General features: G+C 45.8%; 1 protein-coding gene and 1 non-coding gene across 2 annotated transcripts in view; both read right to left on the bottom strand.

Annotated features, from left to right (window-relative positions):
* The window catches only part of cdkl1 (cyclin dependent kinase like 1 (CDC2 related kinase)), a 92,126-nt gene that overhangs the window by 54,519 nt on the left and 18,559 nt on the right, over window positions 1-19,048 (bottom strand). The window contains exons 2-4 of the mRNA XM_072489789.1: window positions 11,672-11,793; window positions 10,300-10,372; window positions 6,986-7,076 (exon numbers count right to left, since the gene is read on the bottom strand). Coding sequence (XP_072345890.1) covers window positions 6,986-7,076; window positions 10,300-10,372; window positions 11,672-11,793 — 286 coding nt within the window. The remainder of the gene's footprint in view (window positions 1-6,985; window positions 7,077-10,299; window positions 10,373-11,671; window positions 11,794-19,048) is intronic.
* Window positions 6,195-6,299, bottom strand: LOC140408130 (U6 spliceosomal RNA). Its single transcript, XR_011940047.1, has one exon. It is a non-coding gene; the product is annotated as a U6 spliceosomal RNA (small nuclear RNA).

Below are 19,048 nucleotides of genomic sequence, written 5' to 3'. Positions count from 1 at the left end.
ATTGTGTGGTAACAAGGTCGCAAAGTCACAGGTTAAGACAAGAGGAGAAATCAAAGAATGAAGTTGAAGTGCAATTATCAGAAACGATTTTTGATCAGATGGTTGAAAAAGAACAAGAACAGGTGGAGGATGAGGCGGATATTTTTAGTTCAGGAAAATTGGCGGAGTTACAACAGAAAGATGTAGAAATAAAACGGATGTATCAGATTTACGTATGCAGGCGGATGAAAAGTGGGAAGAAGTTCATCAAGTAGTATTGCCGGTAGGGTATAGAAAGGAGGTGTTGCGAGTTGCACATGAGGTACCAGTGGGAGGTCATTTGGGAATAAGGAAAACTCAAGCTAAAATCCAGAAACATTTTTATTGGCCTGGCTACAAAGATGTAGTTAAATTTTGTCAATCATGTCACACATGTCAAGTGATAGGGAAACCTCTAGCAGTGATAAAACCAGCGCCCTTAATAGCCATTCCAGCATTTGAGGAACCTTTTACACAGGTCCTAATTGATTGCGTAGGACCGCTTCCTAAAACGAAAACTGGAAATCAATATCTTTTGACGATAATGGATGTGTCTACTCGGTTTCCAGAGGACATTCCAGTATGTAATATTACAGCTAAAAAGATTGTGGAGGAGTTACTCAAATTCTTTACTCGATATGGACTACCCACAGAAATACAATCGGATCAAGGATTAAATTTTACCTCCAGGTTATTCAAAGACGTTATGGATAGCTGAGGAATGAAACAATTTAAATCAACTGCGTACCATCCAGAATCGCAGGGAGCGTTAGAAAGGTGGCATCAGACATTAAAGACAATGTTGGGGGCTTATTGTCAAGATTATCCAGAGGATTGGGATAAAGGAATTCCATTCGTACTGTTTGCAATTTGGAATGCACCTAATGAGTCTACCAAATTCAGTCCTTTTGAACTAATTTTGGGTCATGAGGTAAGAGGACCACTTAAATTGATTAAGGAAAATTTGGTGAGTGAGAAATCGGAAATTACATTATTGGATTACGTGTCAAATTTTAGCAAATGATTAAATAGAGGTGAATTGGCTAGACAACCATTAAATGTGATGAAACGGGTAGCGGACAAGAAATCCAAAGTTCGTAGTTTTGCCAGTGGAGATAAAGTTTTAGTGTTGTTACCAGTGGTAGGTAAACCTTTAAAAGCAAGGTTTTGTGGACTGTATCAGATTGAAAGGAAATTAAGTGAGGTGAATTATGTGGTAAAAACGCCGGATAGAAGGAAGACTCACCGAGTGTGTCATGTGAATATGCTTAAAAGGTACTTTGAAAGGGAAGGAGAGAAAAAGGAGGTTTTAATGATTCTAACTCAAAGTGACAAACCAAATCCAGATGACTGTGAATTTGACATACCTCAAATTAAATTGGAAAACGAGGATGTTCTTAAAATTTGGGATAAATTGTTGAGTTACCTTCCAGAGGAAAAACAAACTGACCTGAAAGAGTTATTGATATCACGTGGGCAAGTTTGTAGAGATAAATTGGGAAGTACTAAAATGGCTATACATGATGTAGATGTGGGAAATGCTGTTCCAATCAAACATCCATATAGACTTAACCCTTTAAAATTGCCACAGGTTAACAAAGAGATTGAGAGTATGCTTAAAAATGGCATAATTGAAGTGGGTTGCAGCCAATGAAGCTCACCCATACTGATGGTGCCGAAACCAGACAGTACCCAACGGTTGTGTGTGAACTATAGAAAGGTTAATGCAGTTACAAAAACGGACTATTATCCTATCCCACGTTTGGAGGATTGCATTGAGAAAGTGGAACCATCAGCTTTTATTTCCAAATTGGATTTACTTAAAAGGTTACTGGCAGGTACCTTTATCCGAAAGGGCGAAGGAGATTTCAGCTTTTGTGACTCCAGATGGTGTATACCAATTCATAGTTATGCCATTTGGCATGAAAAACGCCCCAGCCACATTTCAATGGTTAACTAACAAAGTTGTTTCAGGATTACCCAATTGTGCGGTATACATCGACGATCTGGTAATTTTCAGCCAGACATGGAAAGAACATTTAAAACATCTGATGGAGTTATTCGATCGACTTCAGGAGGTGGGTTTGGTGATAAACCTAGCCAAAAGAGAATTTGGAAAAGCCCAAGTCACTTTCCTTGGCCATACAAATGGACAGGTCGAATGATCACACAGGATGTGAAGAGAACAGTTATTGAGGAGTTTTGGATACCCTCAAGGCAACGAGAACGAATGCGATTTCTTGGCATGAGTGGATTTGATCGAGCATTTGTGAAAAATCTTTATAGCATGGTTGCTCCACTGATGGACTTGCTGAAGAAACTTGTCGAAAATTTCAGTGGACAGCAGATTTTCAACAGGCATTTGACTGCCTGAAAGCTGTGATAACAAATGCTCATGTGTTGGAGAATTACAAAGGACTCTGTGATCAGATTGAACTAAAGTATCTGACTTTAAAGAGAAATGCCGAGGCATAGAGAAATGAACGGATCCTGCAGAGACCTTCTTGTTCAACAAGATGGTCAATTGAGAAGGATTTCAGTTGGAGGAACGAAAAAGAAATGGACAATATTATTATACCTTTTTGCACATGTTGTTTTTTGAAACGAAAATGTATATTTACTGTGTGCATTTCTTAAAGGATAGTGAAAAGGTGAAAAATAAAACCATCTTGAAGTTGATGGGTTTTTTTTTCCTAGGGGAGGTGTCATGTGAGAGTACCTTTAGGAAATGGGTGTTTTTGGGCAGCACGGTGGCGCAGTGGGTTACCCTGTTGCCTCACGGCGCCAAGGTCCCAGGTTCGATCCCGGCTCTGGGTCACTGTCTGTGTGGAGTTTGAACATTCTCCCCGTGTTTGCATGGGTTTAGCCCCCACAACCCGAAGATGTGCAGGGTAGGTAGATTGACCATGCTAAATTGCCCCTCAATTGGAAAAAATTATTTGGGTACTCTAATTTAAGAGAAAAAAAAAATCTGGCCACAAGGATATCCCTTTTGCGTTTGACTTCAGATGCTCTTCACAGATGGCTTCCAATCAGTGGTTTAAGTTTATATTTTTAGGCTTGACATTATTGTGAAACTATATTAAAAAAAAGAAATGGGTATTTATCAGTGATGTCAGAGTGTGGGTGGAGCTGGGCTGTGTCAGCTTTTTACTTCCGTTTTAGGCCGTTTGCTGCAGGGTGTGTTTTAGTTTTGTTTTCAGTGTTGGAGCTGAAGCCAGGCCAAGCAGGTGTACTGCTGTACTTTCTGCCCTCAAAAGACTATCTCTTGATAATTTGGTGAATTCAGAATTATTAATGTTCTCAGTAGTGAATGTAAACCTAATGTGTTTCTGTTAAAAGGTGTTTCTTTTGTCTTCTGGGTGTTGTTTGGGAAGTTATTAAGCATTACTTAGTGTTGTAGTTTTTGGGTGTTGTATTTGAATTAATGGTTGCTAAGATGTTCACTGTATGTTTTAAAAAGGTTAACTTGTGTTCATAGAATAAACATTGTTTTGCTTTAAAAAATACTTTTCCATTTCTGCTGTACCACACCTGTAGAGTGGGCCGTGTGCTCCCCATACCACAATCTATTAAAAGTTATGGGTCAGGTGAACTCCATGATACACTTTGGGGTTCTCTAAATCCTGGCCCATAACATTAGGAAAAGGCCATATAGCCGCTTGTGCCCATTTTTGCCATTGATTAAGATCATGACTAATCCTTGTCCATTCCACTTTCCTGCATGATCCCTGCACATCCCATTTCCTTGTTCAAAAATCTATCGATCTCAGCTTTGGATATGCTTGACAACTAAGCAGCCAAAGTTCTCAGAGGAAGGGAATTTGAAAGATTCGCAACCTCCTCATCTCAATCCTAAATGTCTGACCCCTTTTCCTTTGACTATGCCCTTTGGTTACGAGTCCTCAGTCAGCCCTCAGCATCTACCTCATCAAACCCTTGCAAATGTTTTAAAAATAAAGTTAGAGTACTCAATTGTTTCTCTTTTCCAATTAAGGGACAATTCAGCGTGGCCAATTCACCTAGCCTGCACATCTTTTTCGGGTTGTGGGTGAGACCCACGCAGACATGGGGAGAATGTGCAAACTCCACACAGACTGGGGGCCCGGGATTGAACCCGGATACTCGGCTCCGTGAGGTAGCAGTGCGCCACCGTGTCGCCCCCACCCACTTTCCTTTGCAGACTCTTTCCCGCCTAGCTTTGTATCGTTAGCAAACTTGGATCCATTAAATTTGGTCCCTTCATCTAAAGTTATGAATATAGATTGTACCCCTGTGATTTTATACTGGAGAAATTAACGGGACTAAAAACCGACAAATCAACTGGACCTGATGGCCAACGTCCTAGGGTTCTAAAAGGGATGGCAGCAGTGGATACACTGGTTGTGATCTTCCAAAATTCTCTAGACTCTGCAATGATCCTCATGCAAAGTAACAAATGTAACATTGCTATTCAAGAATGGAGTCCGGAAACTATAGGCCAGTTAGACTGAAGCCATTGTCTTTGGCCCCCTGCCATGAACTCAAGTTTCTCGGTCGGCAATTCCATTCTCCACCCCATCACAATACGAGGTGTTCACAACTTTGTTGTCCTATTTGAACTTCTGACCCCATATTTGCACCACTGTAATGTTGCCCATCTCCTCCCCTGCCTCAGCCTATCTGCTGTTATAACCTTAATCCATGCTTTTGTTATCCCCAGACTTGACTAGTGCAATTGCTCTACAGTCTTCTGTACCATCCTCCATAAACTTCAGTTCATCCAAAATTCTGTACTCTAGCTCACACCAAGATCTGTTCACCAATTGAATCATAGAAAATAGAAGCAGGAGGAGGCCATTTGGCCCTTTGAGCTTGCTCTGATATTCATTATGATCATGGCTGATCATCAAGTTCAATACCCTGATCCCGCCTTCCCCTCATATCCCTTTAGCCCCAAATAGCTATATCCAATTCCTTCTTGAAATTACACAATGTTTTGGCCTCAACGACTTGCTCTGGTTCCACGGATTCACCACTCTCTGGGTGAAGAAACTTTTCCTCACCTCAGTCCTAAAAGGTTTACCCCTTAACCTCAAATTATGACCCCGAGCTCTGGGCTCCCCCACCATCGGGAACATTTTTTCTGAATCTGACCCTATCTAATCCTGTTAGTATTTTATAAGTTTCTATGAGATCCTCTCTCACTCTTCTAAACTCCAATGAATATAATCCGAACTGATTTAGTCTCTCCTCTTATGACATCCTACCATCCCAGGAATCAGCCTGGTAAACCTTCGCTGCACTCCCTCCCTCAGATAAGGACACCAAAACGGCACACAATACTCCAGGTGCGGCCTTACCAATGTCCTATAATCACCCACTTGATGACCGTCATTGGATCTTTGGTCAGCAATGCCGCAAATTTAGATATTTCATCCTGGTGTCCAAATCCCTCCAAGCGTTGTTCCTCCTCATCTCTGTAAGCTTAAGCCTATACAACCCTGAGAACTTTGCTTTCCTCCAATTTTGGTCTCCTGCAAATCTCTTGTAGCTTTGGCTGCACAGTTGGCAACTTTGTTCAGATACATTGGTCCAAAGCTTGAGAATTCCTTCCGTAAATCTTTCTGCCCCACTCTCCACCTTTAAAATCTACTTGCTTGACCAAGCTTTGGGTCATTTGACCTGATAAAGCCTCTTATGGGTCAGTGTTAAAGATTTTATGTTATTGATATCACTTGTTAAGCACCTTGGAACATTGTTCTAAAGATGCCATATTAAAAAAAAAAAAAATTCCCCTCATCTGTCTAGTCCCCGAGCTATGGAATGCTCATCTTAAAACTCTCTCCGATATGAAATGTCTTAATTATCATAGATTATCATAGAATTTACAGTGCAGAAGGAGGCTATTTGGCCCATCGAGTCTGCACCGGCTCTTGGAAAGAGCATCCTACCCCAGACCTCCACCCTATCCCCATAACCCAGTAACCCCACCAAACACTAAGGGCAATTTATCATGGCCAATCCACCTAACCTGCACATCTTTGGACTGTGGGAGGAAACCGGAGCACCCGGAGGAAACCCACGCACACACGGGGGAGGATGTGCAGACTCCGCACAGACAGCGACCCAAGCCGGAATCGAACCTGGGACCCTGAAGCTGTGAAGCAATTGTGCTATCCACAATGCTACCTACCATGCTGCCCCCTAATTTCATGAATTTGCGTGTCATCCTTGCGCAGGGGCCATGCTAATCTTCTGTGTCGTTCCAATTTTAGTATCTGTGCTGCCGAAGCGAGCCCACTTTTATTTTATTTATAAATTTAGAGCACCCAATTCTTTTTTTCCCCCAATTAAGGGGCAATTTAGCGTGGCCAATCCACCTACCCTGCACATCTTTGGGTTGTGGGGACCCACGCAAACATGGGGAGAATGTGCAAACTTCACACGGACAATGACCCAGAGCCAGGATTGAACCCAGGTCCTTGGCAACGTGAGCAGCAGTGCTAACAACTGCACCACCCTGCCGCCAAACCCACGTCTTTTCTTAAGCTCCTGGTCCTAGCCTAATATCTCCTAATGTGGTGTTTCGGTGAAGAAAGTTTTAGTCGATATTAGAATGAACTCATAACCAGCTGTGAAATATAAAAGGGAAAGGTACGGTAAAGTTGCCTTAGTCCCACATGGCCATAGGCTGCTTTCCCCTTTGAGGGGGGGGGGGGGGGGGGGGGGAGAGAGCTGACTGGTGGTGATTTAAACGGAGGATCACCACACCTCATGCGAGGGGCAAGGTTGAGAAGGAATATAGCAACTCATCTGTTCTTGTCAATTGCACGTATACTGCGTACTCAATCACGGAGAGAGTTACTTTAATGACACTTTTCAAAAAATGCTCAACAATTGCCATAAATTCTAGTTTTGTTGTACAAATGGTAACATTAATAATTAACCATCAAATGTGTATTGAAAACATAGGACTTTCACTTACTTAATATCCTGGCAAAACCAAAATCACAAAGCTTAATGACGTGATGTTTTGTAATTAAGATATTTTCCGGTTTTACATCCCTATGTATGCACTGGAAAAATACAAGGAAATATAATCAAAAAAGTGACTAGCTTAAGGATGTTAAACAATTGCATGAATGGACAAAAATATGCCAGGCTATAAATAAACTGCAGATCAATTAACTTATTGACATCCTGGAAAGTGTTAATAAGATTTAAATCAATTGGGGTATTTGATAATATTACAGATACAGACCCTACAACCAGTTGTTTTTTTTTTTTTTTAAAAAAAAGGTATTTTTATTCCAATTTTCAGCATTTTATTTTTAAAAAAGCACCCAACATATTAAACCGCTCCCCCCCCCCCTTAAACAGTAGACTGTAACCAACTCTCCAAAATGAATAAACCCCAACTCACCCCCCCCCCCCCCCTGCGCCTTAGGGCAAATTTCACTTTCCCCAGGGCTAAGAACTCCAATAGGTCCGCCCGCCACACCGAGGCTGACCCCCACTAAAATAGGACACGCTTACAAGCAATCAATCAGCGAAGCGAAGGCGAAAACATCTGCCCCTGCACCAGTCTGTAACCATGGCTGGTCCGACACCCTCAATAGGGTCGCCAGGGGTTGGGCTCCACATCGACATACAAAACCGCCATGATAGTGATGAAAACTGGCCTCCAGAATCTTTCCAACTTCAGGCAGGACCAGAACATACGTACATGGTTAGCAGGACCCCTCCCACGCCGATCACAGATATCCTCTACCCCCTCAAACAGCCGGCTCATCCTGGACGTTGTCAAGGTGCGCCCTGTTCCCCACCTCCAGCTGTATCAGCCCCAGCCTCATACAAAACGTCGAGGCATTCACCTTCCGCAGCACCTCGCACAACAATCCGTCCTCCAATGCCGCCCCAACTCCTCTTCCCACTTAGCCTTAATCCTTTCCATGGACACCTCATCCTCCCCCCAAACTCTCCTATAAATATGACCCTCCTCGCCAACCTTCGCTCACCCACTCTCGCATAGCCCCACACCTGCATGTACCGGAAACTCTCCTCCCGCGTCAGTCCAAACTTCGCATTCAACTCCTCCAAGCTCGCAAACCACCCTCCTTAGATCCTTAGATTATCCCACCTCAACTAGTCAGCCTTCACCCACCCCACCAAACCTGAAGACCTTCCCTGTCCCGAGCCACCTGCACCCTCTGATACCTAAAAGGAAACGCTGCCACACGGAATGACAGCCCACTGACCCCAGTTGGTGCCTGCCGGTCTTTTTGCGTATAGCGTTTTCCAAGGGGGTGGATAGGCTGAAGCGGAAACCACAAAATACTCACTTTTCCCCCACAAGCTCAGCTGAGACCCCCAAAACACCCCAAATCTTTGAAACAAACCCATCATGTCTCCCACCGTGGAAGCATGCTCCGAAATGTAGAGCAAATCGTCCGCGTATAAGGACACCCTGTGCTCCATACACTCCCCCCACTGTCCCCTTCCACAATTCAGAGCTCCTCAGTGCAATGGCGAAGGGGGCTCAATCGCTAACACAAACAGAAGGGGGGGAAATGCGGCATCCCTGCCCCGTTCCCAGTAGAATAAAACACCACCCTGAATTCATAGCCCTCACCTCTTTGTACAACAACTTCACCCATGCCAAAAACTTAGGCCCTATCTCCAAATTCTCCAACACCGCAATCAGATAACTCCACTCCATCCGATCAAACGCCTTCTCCACCTCCAATGCCACCACCAATTCCAACGCCCTTCCCTCTGCCGGAGAAAGCACCACATTCAGCAGTCGCCGCACATTCGACGACAGCGGTTTGCCCTTATCGAAGCCTGTCTGATCCTCCCCAATTACCCTCAGAATGCACACCTCCAACCTTAGCACCAGCGCCAATATCTTGGCGTCTACATTCAGTGGGCCTGAATGTACATTCACACTCCATCGGGTCCTTATCCTTCTTTAGCAGCAATGAGATGGAGGCCTGCCCCATCCTTTTCGACAAAACCCTCCTGACATGTCGTCCTTGGAACATTTCCACCAACAATGGCGCCAGCTTATCCTCTAAAATTCCACCAGGAATCCATCCGGCTCTGCCGCCTTCCCCGTTGCCACCTTCACCTCCTCACCCACACCGACTCCTCCAGCCTCGCCCTCTCCATTTCACACACCATCAGGCACTCTAATCTCCCCAAAAACTCCCTCATCTCCCGCTCATCCTCTGGTGGTTCCGACTTACACAGTCTCTATAAAACTCCTCAAACACCCTATTAATCCACTCCGGGGTACAACCAGTTTAAAAATTATACGCCCCATAACATCGTCTCAGAAATGTGTAATTTTAATACATTTTGCCATTGGGTTTGCCATCTATTTTCTACTGCCGTTGTTATGTTTCACCACTTGATTCATGTTGATGGTTGAAAGTTAAATGATATAAAAGGAATTACACTTTCTGCCAGTTGCAAAATTTGACCTCAAGCTATTAAAATACAATACCTAGTAGTATTACACTAAAAGACTATGTTTATCTTATATTATGATATACCACAAGTAGTTTCTTTTGAAATAAATTTAGGAGTACCCAATTCTTCTTTTTCCAAATAAAGGGGCAATTTAGTGTGGCCAACCTACCTAACTTGCACATCTTTGGGTTTATGGGGGTGAGACCCATACAGACACAGGGAGAATGTGCAAACTCCACAGGAACAATGCCCCGGGACCGGAATCGATCCCGGGTCCTCAGCGCCGTGAGGCAACGGTGCTGACCGCTGCGCCATTGTGCCACCAGTCTACAGGTAGTTGTACCAAAGTAATTTTTTCAGCTAACAAAATCAGAGAATACAAGTTTGTTCTGTGATGTTTCTATTGTATAAAACAGAATTTAGATTGCTTGCCTGCCTTATGCAAAGGCTGAAATCAATTATGGCCTGTTTAGATTGATTACTTTGTATAAGTATGTAAAAACACCATCAGTTATCAGTTGAAAGCAAACCATCAAAAGTAATTTAATAGTTTAGTTATTTGATAGTGTAATTTATTTTAAACATTGAGTTTAGGATTGCACATTCTAAGATCTTCAAATATTGTTGAAAAAAAATGTTTAATGTTGTTGTAGCAATCTTTTTCACCAATCTTCAAATATCCTCATTTGCTTGTAGTACATGAAACCAAATATAACCTTTTAAGCATTCTGAAAATAAATCAGCATTGTAAAAATAGTATACTCGGTGCATTGTTTGATGAGTTGTAAAATACTTTGTGTACACATAGGTAGTGTGTGAGCTTACATTGTGCTTATGGCAAAAGTTCACAGCCTGTAGTGTTTGCCAAGTAATTCTCCTCACCAAGTGATCTGGTACCCTAACAAAAAGAAAAGCATTATTTAAAAAATTAAACATTTTTCCTTCCCTTTCTACTTACTCTTGCAATTTTAAATTTGGCATGAGATTTAGCAATGAATAACTTACAAAGCTAAACCACACTCGTAAACAATTGTTCTTAAAGAACCCGCGTTTCACTTCAATAAGCCAGAGAATAAAGGAACTGTGATTTCATCAGCTTTTATAAGATGTCAGGAATGGAAGCCTACATAAATCTAATACAATGTCTGGCAAGGTGGGGCAATTGCTTAAAATCAGTATTATTGTTCTCTAGCTGCTTAGATTAATTAATAATGCATGTTATTGAATGAAGGGTTCAATGAAATCCATAGAATCCCTAAAGTGCAGAAGGAGACCATTTGGCACATTGAGTCTGCACCGACGCTCTAAAAGAGGGCCCTACCTAGGCCCACTCCCCCGCCCTATCCCCATGGCCCTGTGTATTTATGGCTAATCCACCTGACCTGCACATCTTTGGACTGTGGAAACCGGAGTACCTGGAGGAAACCCACGCAGGCACGGGCAGTACGTGCAAACTCCGCACAGAGTCACCCAAGGCCAGAATCGAACCCGGGTCCCTGGCGCTGTGAGGCACAGTGTTAACCATTGCACCACCGTGCACAATAAAGACATAGCTCACAACAATAAATCAAACCAGATGAAGTGAGACTTGCAAAAAAGATGTGAAAAAACAATACACTCTGCAGAGTTGACCACATACGAAGTGACTCAACTCAGTTAACCTCGACTGAAATGCACATATCTCAGGTGTGATTTTTATCACAGACATCAAATTGGTGAACATGCAGGGAGGGTACTTTTGTTATTCATGAAAACAATGCTGTAAAAACACATTTAAAACTTTTTTTTTTGGTCTAATGCTTATTCAGTGAAGTCAATACTTGAAAATATAAAAGTTAGAGGGCACGGTGGCTAGCACTGCTGCCTCACAGTGCTAAGGACCCGGGTTCGATCATGGCCCTGGGTCACTGTCCGTGTGGAGTTTACACATTCTCCCTGTGTTTGCGTGGGTTTCACCCTCCCAAACCAAAGATGTGCGAGGTAGGTGGATTGGCCATGCTAAATTGCCCCTTAATTGGAAAAAATGAATTGGGTACTCTAAATTTTTTTTTTTTTTTTAAAGATTTCAAAATCAGGGCAGTGACCAGGGTCGTTTTCAAACTTGTAATGCCAAGTTCTGCTTCTATCATGTCAGGTTGTACGGTGTACATTACTATCCCTCACATGTACTCTGTACACCACAATCAATGTTACTTACCCTGTGGGGTATCGGTCCAATTCATCCAATACAGTGTGGTCACAGTATTCAAAAACTAAATGAAGCCTTCGTTTCCTTCTGAACACTTCAATCAAGTTGACAAGATTGGCATGTTTGAGTTGCTGAAAAATAAAATATAATTTTATTTTTAAGAGATATGAAAGTTATCCAAACCCTGTCACTTGCTATTCGCTTTATTGATAATTCTTCCCATTTATAATAGTAAAACAGGTTTTCCTCTACGTAATCAGTTGCAGTCGCATATATAGGGATCATGTAATTAATGGTATTGCCTAACTGCAGATATACTTGGAAGCACCTTTGTACATAGAGAGTCATGGAAGATGGGAAGTGGATGAGAAGGAGAAAAGAATATAACAGTTGGAAAGTGCAAAAAAATGACACCTACGAGTCCTTTAGGTTTCAAGTGCTCTTCTTAATGTAGTCATTGCATCAATTTAAATGCCCATACCTGATACCAACATACTGTTTAAAAAAGCATAAGCTATAAATAATTATGGGGAAGCTGTTCTTGATCAGGAAGTAAAATTACAGCAATTGTACCATAAATACTCATTTATCTACAAATCGTATATCTGATATAAATGGTTTCACACCAGGTAATAAAAAGTCCCAAGGCACTTGCATTAATTGTTGTCTGCATACGTTGCAGTTTAACTATTTCCCTCGCCAACTGAAGATAAATACTAAAGATAATACTACAAGTCAGTAAAATTGCTTTTCTTAAACCAAAAATTATTTGGTGCATGAAAAAATTAATAAATGTAACGGCAAGTTGCTTCCTCATTATCCATCCCTTGTTGGAAAGCCACTCTTCAACCATAGTTAGACCATTTAAAAGGAAAAGACAGTTCAAAGCATTTTTGCAAAAATACCCTCAAGGCAGATTTTCTTCCAAATCCTGTTATGGGCGATAAAGAATGGCCTGGATTACAAAAACAGAGTAGTTCTGTTAGAGTTGGAAATTGCTGAACAAAGGTCGTCACACTCCTAGATGACCATAGCGTGTGCCCCCCTTTTGAGGGGGAGAGCTGACTGGTGATGATTTTAACACCTCTGGTGTGGGACAAGGTTGAGAAAGTGGGCCTTCATGAGTAACCTCAGCCGGTATGGGAATTGAACCCGCACTGTTGACATCGCTCTGCTTATTGTAGTCATGGAAGGGTAATTAACCAATTAAATTCCATATAGTGAAAATGTGGCTCATTTGACTTGAAAGGCTGAGCTCAATGTGGAGCTAACGGCTGCTGCTCCACTGCAGTTGACTATATCTTAAGTTTCAAAATGGCTTTCTGTCTTTTTTAAAATATCCATCCATATTAATGAGATATTTGTTAGTGCTGGAGCAATAATTTATGAAGAGCACTACAACTACACAGTAAGTTGACTGCTTACATTTTATCAATATTTCAATAATTTAATTGGGTAATGCATGTATACCGCATTACTGAAGATATCAAGATCACTCTCTGGTTTGCACCAAGTTTGCCAATTCGAACTACAGCAGTGGGAGAACATTCTAAAGTGCCATAGCGGGTGGGTTCTGTGGTATTTTTCTCATTGGATCAGGATGGCGGGAAAGTGTGCCTGATTCAGTCCTTGGAAGCGAATTAATTATGTACAGGCGAGTGTCTCTCCAAATCTGTTGACGGGCTGTGAATTGATCTGCCAGCCCTGTTGTTATCTGACGGGGTTGTAGGTCAAGGCGCCATATTTAAATACCACTCAAACACATGCATCTCACTCTCTCCAGCTCAACAATCGTCATGACAGACTTCCGGGTGCGGCGATGACCAGCTGAGTCGCACGTTTCGGCACCTCCCGTTGGAACGGACTTTTGGGCTCTTATTAGGAGCCCCAACGGCACTTTTTAACGGCCAAAATCACGGTGCGGTGAAATAGAAGGGAATCCCCCCGGATATATATGGAAAAAGGAGAGGATAGCGGCCGGATTGCAGTGGATCCTTTGGAGCAGCGGCAAGGAAGGGAAGCTCGAAGCAAGATGGCGTCGGAAGGTGGCCGTTTGGTATGGGGCCCGGAGCAACAAGAGTTCCTGCGGCGCTGTGTGGAAGAGCTGAAGAAGGAGGTGTTGGCCCCGATGCTACAGGCGATTGAAGGGCTAAAGGAGGAGCAGAGGACCCAGGAGCTGGAGCTTCGGGTCGTGAAGGCAAAGGCTGCTGAAAATGAAGATGAAATACAGGGCCTGGTGGTGAAGACAGAGACGCACGAGGCACAGCACAAAAGGTGTGTGGAGAGGTTGGAAGCCCTGGAGAATAATTCGAGGAGGAAGAATTTAAGAGTCTTGGGTCTTCCCGAAGGTGCAGAGGGGGCGGACGTCGGGACATATGTGAGCACGATGCTTCACTCGCTAATAGGATCGGAGGCCCCGACGGGCCCTTTGGAGGTGGAGGGAGCTTATCGAGTTCTGGCGCGAAGACCAAAGGCTGGAGAAATACCTCGAGTCATAGTGCTGAGGTTCCACCGCTACAACGAGAGAGAGATGGTCCTAAGATGGGCGAAGAATACTCGGAGCTGTAGGTGGGAGAACGCGGTGATCCGCGTATACCAGGATTGGAGTGCGGAGGTGGCGAGAAGGAGGGCAAGTTTCAATCGGGCTAAGGCGGTGCTTCACAAAAAGAAGGTTCAATTTGGAATGTTGCAACCGGCGAGACTGTGGGTCACACACCAAGGGAAGCACCACTACTTTGAGACGGCAGAAGAGGCGTGGACATTCATTGTGGACGAGAAGCTGGAATAGTCTGGCGAGAGAAAGAGCTTCTGGGATAAAGTGGTGGGGTGATTATGTGGGGCGAGGAAGGGGAAGGGAAGGGGGGGGGGGGGGGGATGATTTTTCAATTTGTTAATTTTTCAATCCTGTAACTTTTCTCTCTTCCCCTCGTTGGGGGGGGGGGGGGGGGGGGGGGGGGGGGGGAGGAGTGAGTATGAGGAACTGTGGGCGCCGGTGGGAAGGAAAGAAGGGAACTGCGCCATTAGGGGCGGGGCCGAGTGGGAAACGCGGGAGTTGCTCCCGCGCTAGGGTAATTATGGCGGGAACAGGGACGCAGGAAGGTGGGGGCCTCGCACAGTGAGAGGCCGAGGGCAAACGGGGAAGCCGAGGTCAGCCAGAGTTTGCTGACTTCTGGGAGTAACATGGGGGGTGTAATTGCGCTAGAGGGGGATCTAGCGGGGTGACTTCTGGGAGTAACATGGGGGGTGTAATTGCGCTAGAGGGGGATCTAGCGGGGGGGGGGGGGGGGGGGAGTTAACTGGGTTGCTGCTAAGGGGGAGCGGTTATGGGGCGGGGTGGTTGAGACGGGAGGGCACCGTCGGTGGGATATACGGGTACGTGGGAACCGGGTAAGGAGCTGGGTTAAAAAAGGGGATGGCTAGTCGACAAGGGGGGTAAAGAGCCCCCCCAACCCGGCTGATCACGTGGAACGTGAGAGGGCTGAATGGGCCGATTAAAAGGGCACGGGTACTCGCACACCTAAAGAAATTAATGGCAGATGTGGTTATGTTGCAGGAGACGCACCTGAAACGGACAGACCAGGTTAGACTACGTAAAGGATGGGTGGGACAGGTGTTTCATTCAGGTCTAGATACGAAGCATAGGGGGGTGGCTATTTTAGTGGGGAAACGGGCACTGTTTGAGGCAAAGACCATAGTGGCAGACAGTGGGGGTAGATACGTGATGGTGAGTGGCAGATTGCAAGGGGAGGCGGTGGTTCTGGTGAACGTATACGCCCCGAACTGGGATGATGCAAACTTCATGAGGCGTATGTTGGGGCGTATCCCGGACCTGGAGGATGGAAAGTTGGTAATGGGGGGAGACTTCAATACGGTGCTTGATCCAGGGCTGGACCGGTCGAGGTCCAGGACCGGGAGGAGGCCGGCAGCGGCCAAGGTGCTTAAGGACTTCTTGGAGCAGATGGGAGGAGTAGACCCCTGGAGATTTATTAGGCCTAGGAGTAAGGAGTTCTCATTTTTCTCCCACGTTCACAAGGTATATTCACGGATAGACTTTTTTGACCTGGGAAGGGCACTGATCCCGAAGGTGACAGGGACGGAGTATACGGCCATAGCCATCCCAGAGTTCTGTTAGGGAGGGAGTTCCAGGATTTTGCCCTAGTGACAAATATTTCCAGGTCATTGTGGTAAGTGACTTGGAGTGTGGGGTTCCCAGATAACAGCTGCTCTCGTGCTTCTAGATGGTAGCAGTAGTGAGTTTGGAAGGTCAAGGCTTGGTGAATCGTGAGGCATGAAGGTGCAGGTTTGATTGCTGAACTTGGCTCTCCGTTTGGCTGGTTAGACATCCCTTTCAATGCTATGGAATGGCATGGAGTAATAGGAATGTGGCCAGCTCCCATTGGCTTCATATTACTCCTGGAACCTGGTGGTAAAGGTAGCATGGGCACATCTTCCACGTTCCACTTCCTCTATGGCATTGTTCTATGGAAGCTGACCCTCATCTCCCTCAGGTTCCTGGCCCTCCTGCTATTAATCCTATGAAGAGCTCTCATTCTCCTCCATTTCTCCCTTTTGCAAGGGATCACCCCTTTGCAGAGCCAGGTTGTGAAGGACGCAAAATTATATGAGCCCCCACCTATCTGGTGTAGTACAGTGCCCCACCCGAGCAGACGAAACATCAGAATCGCAACTTCAGCATGTTAATGATCTGCTCGATTAGTGACAACGTGGAGCTGTAAACTGCATTGCATCTACTCTGAAGGTTGGATGCACGGATGTCATGACCAGCATTTTAGTGGGTACCCCTTATCCCCAAGCAGCCATCCTTGCAGACCACAGTTTTTCCAAACTGTGGGCCACGACCCGCGGGTAGCTTGCGTGCGGGTTTCTGGAGGGTCGTGGACCAATCGGTCACGCCGTTCCCGTGGAGGTCCCAATCGCAGGAGAAGCGCCCAACAGCCACTACCAGCTTTTACATCGAATATGGGTCTCTATTAGTCCAGTACCTGTGACAGCATAACAAATTAAGTAAAGACCCCAGAAAGTTCAAGACCATTAAAATCTCTTGGGGTACCGGAGGGGTTGCCGTACTTTCTGGTACAGGAGAGTGACTCAAGGGGTTTGCTGTGGCTGTGTGTGCCCCTGGTCGACGTTCGAAGGTATATTCATAGGATGAGACGAGCAGGGCCCAATGTTATATCCTACCTGAACCAATTGGTGGAATCACTGTCTTCCTTGAAGGGCCCAAAAGTGGCTTGTCGTCTGTGATGATAGTAAAATGCCTCCTGTAGACCTATCAATTAAACTACTTGTTGCGGTAGATAATAGCCAGGTCTTCTTTTTCTGTTTGGGAGTATCCTCGTCACATTTCTGTTCGGGGTCTTGATACGTGTCCAATGGGTCTCTCAGATCCGTCCTCCACTGTATGACGTAACAGCCCCTACCTCGTACGATGATACATCACATGTTGGTAATATCTTCTCAGGGGGGGGGGGGATCAAAATGCACCAATAAGCTTGAAGGCAGAAAAACCTGCTTAACTTGGTTAAAAGCCTCTTTCTATGGTGTCTCTTTAACAGCACATTCAACAGTGCTAGCAATGTTAATAGATTCGGGAGGAATCGCCTGTAATAGTTGACCATCTCCAGGAAAGATCAGAGTTATTCCTAGGGGCTAGTGCTTCCTTAATTGCGCTTACTTTGTCCACCCGATAACCAAGATAATCCACCTTTTTTCCTTGGCACACACACTGTGGTAAACCACTGAACATACATTACATGTATTACGGTACACTGCCAGTGTATTCCAGTCATTACAGCAAATCCCGGCCTGCTGGCTCCACCCAGCAGGCTCTGTATAAAAGTGTATGCTCCCCTGCACTGCCCCCATTCTTGGGTCCAGCTGCCGGAGGCTTTACATCTCGTACAATAAAGCCACAATAGTTCACCATTCGTCTCGTGGTCATTGACGGTACATCAATTTATTGTGCTAGAATTTGGAAGATGAACGTCTTACTCAAGCCGGATCGCCTGGAGCTGAAATGCACACGCAGCCGACGCCACAGCGACTTTTGAGCACTGGCTAGCCTGCTTCGAAGGATATCTCAGAGCATCCACTGAAGTCATCTCAGATCCACAAGAAGCTCCAACTACTCTACGCATGAGTGAGCCCACAAGTCTTCCTCCTCATTCGGGACGCTCCCACCTACACAGAGGCTGTATTAGAAGGGGGTACACTCGGCCTCACAGAGACTGTACAGCTCGCGAACTCCTTAGAAGTGGCCTCCCGCAACCTGGAGTCCTCCACCTCCGACCGCGCGGCACCCTCATGGCTGTCATGGGCCGCGCCATCATCCGACCCGGGTGCACCGCACGCCTGTGCCGCGCGGCAGCCAGCTAACTCCTGAGGCCCCAAATACTATTTTTGTGGCCAGAACAAGCACCCCAGACAACGCTGCCCAGCACGGAGCGCGAGCTGCGACAGGTGTGGTAAGAAGGGCCACTTTGTCATCGTTTGCCAGGCTCGATCGGTCGTTGGCATTTCTAGGCCCAGCATCGCTACCGCTACATCCCCCATGTGCGATCCAGGGGCGCCGCCATCTTCGCCGCCGCCCGCCACATGCGGCCCGTGGGCGCTGCCATCTTGGACGTCGCCCGCCATGTGCGCCCCAAGGACACCGCCATCTTGGGCGCCATCTTGGAACGTACCCCTGCTCGCCTGGCCATGCGCAGGCCACCGATACCTCCGCCACTGTCGACCAGCCCTCCCACTACCTTCCGCAGCTCGCCTCCATCACCCTCGACCAATCTCGGCCTCGCAACCACTACAACGACCATACGGATCAACAGGCACGAAACAACCTGCTTCTTCGATTACGGGAGCACGGAGAGTTTCATACACCCAGCTACGGTAAGGTGCTGCTCCCTCCAGATTCTCCCCGTGACCCAGAAAGTCTCCCTGGCCTCCGGATCCCATTCCGTACAGATCCAGGGGTACTGCGTCGCGACCCTCTCGGTACAAGGCGTAGAGTACAGTAACTTCAGACACCTCGTCCTCCCCTATCACTGTACTGCCTTAATACTGGGTCTCGATTTCCAGTGCCACCTTCAGAGCCTCACCCTAAAGTTCGGCGGACCCTTTCCCCCCCTCACCATCTGTGGCCTCACGACCCTCAAGGTCGATCCACCCTCGCTCTTCACGAATCTCACCCCGGACTATTAGCCCGTCGCCACGAGGAGCAGACGGTACAGTGCCCAGGACAGGACCTTTATCAGGTCAGAGGTCTAACGACTTCTGCGGGAGGGGGGTCATTGAGGCCAGTAACAGCTCCTGGAGAGCTCAAGTGGTGGTCATGAAAACTGGGGAGAAGCACCGGATGGTCATCGAATA

Source organism: Scyliorhinus torazame, chromosome 2 (assembly GCF_047496885.1).
Source record: "Scyliorhinus torazame isolate Kashiwa2021f chromosome 2, sScyTor2.1, whole genome shotgun sequence".
Classification (NCBI taxonomy): domain Eukaryota; kingdom Metazoa; phylum Chordata; class Chondrichthyes; order Carcharhiniformes; family Scyliorhinidae; genus Scyliorhinus; species Scyliorhinus torazame.
This window is presented reverse-complemented; position numbering and strand designations above follow the sequence as displayed.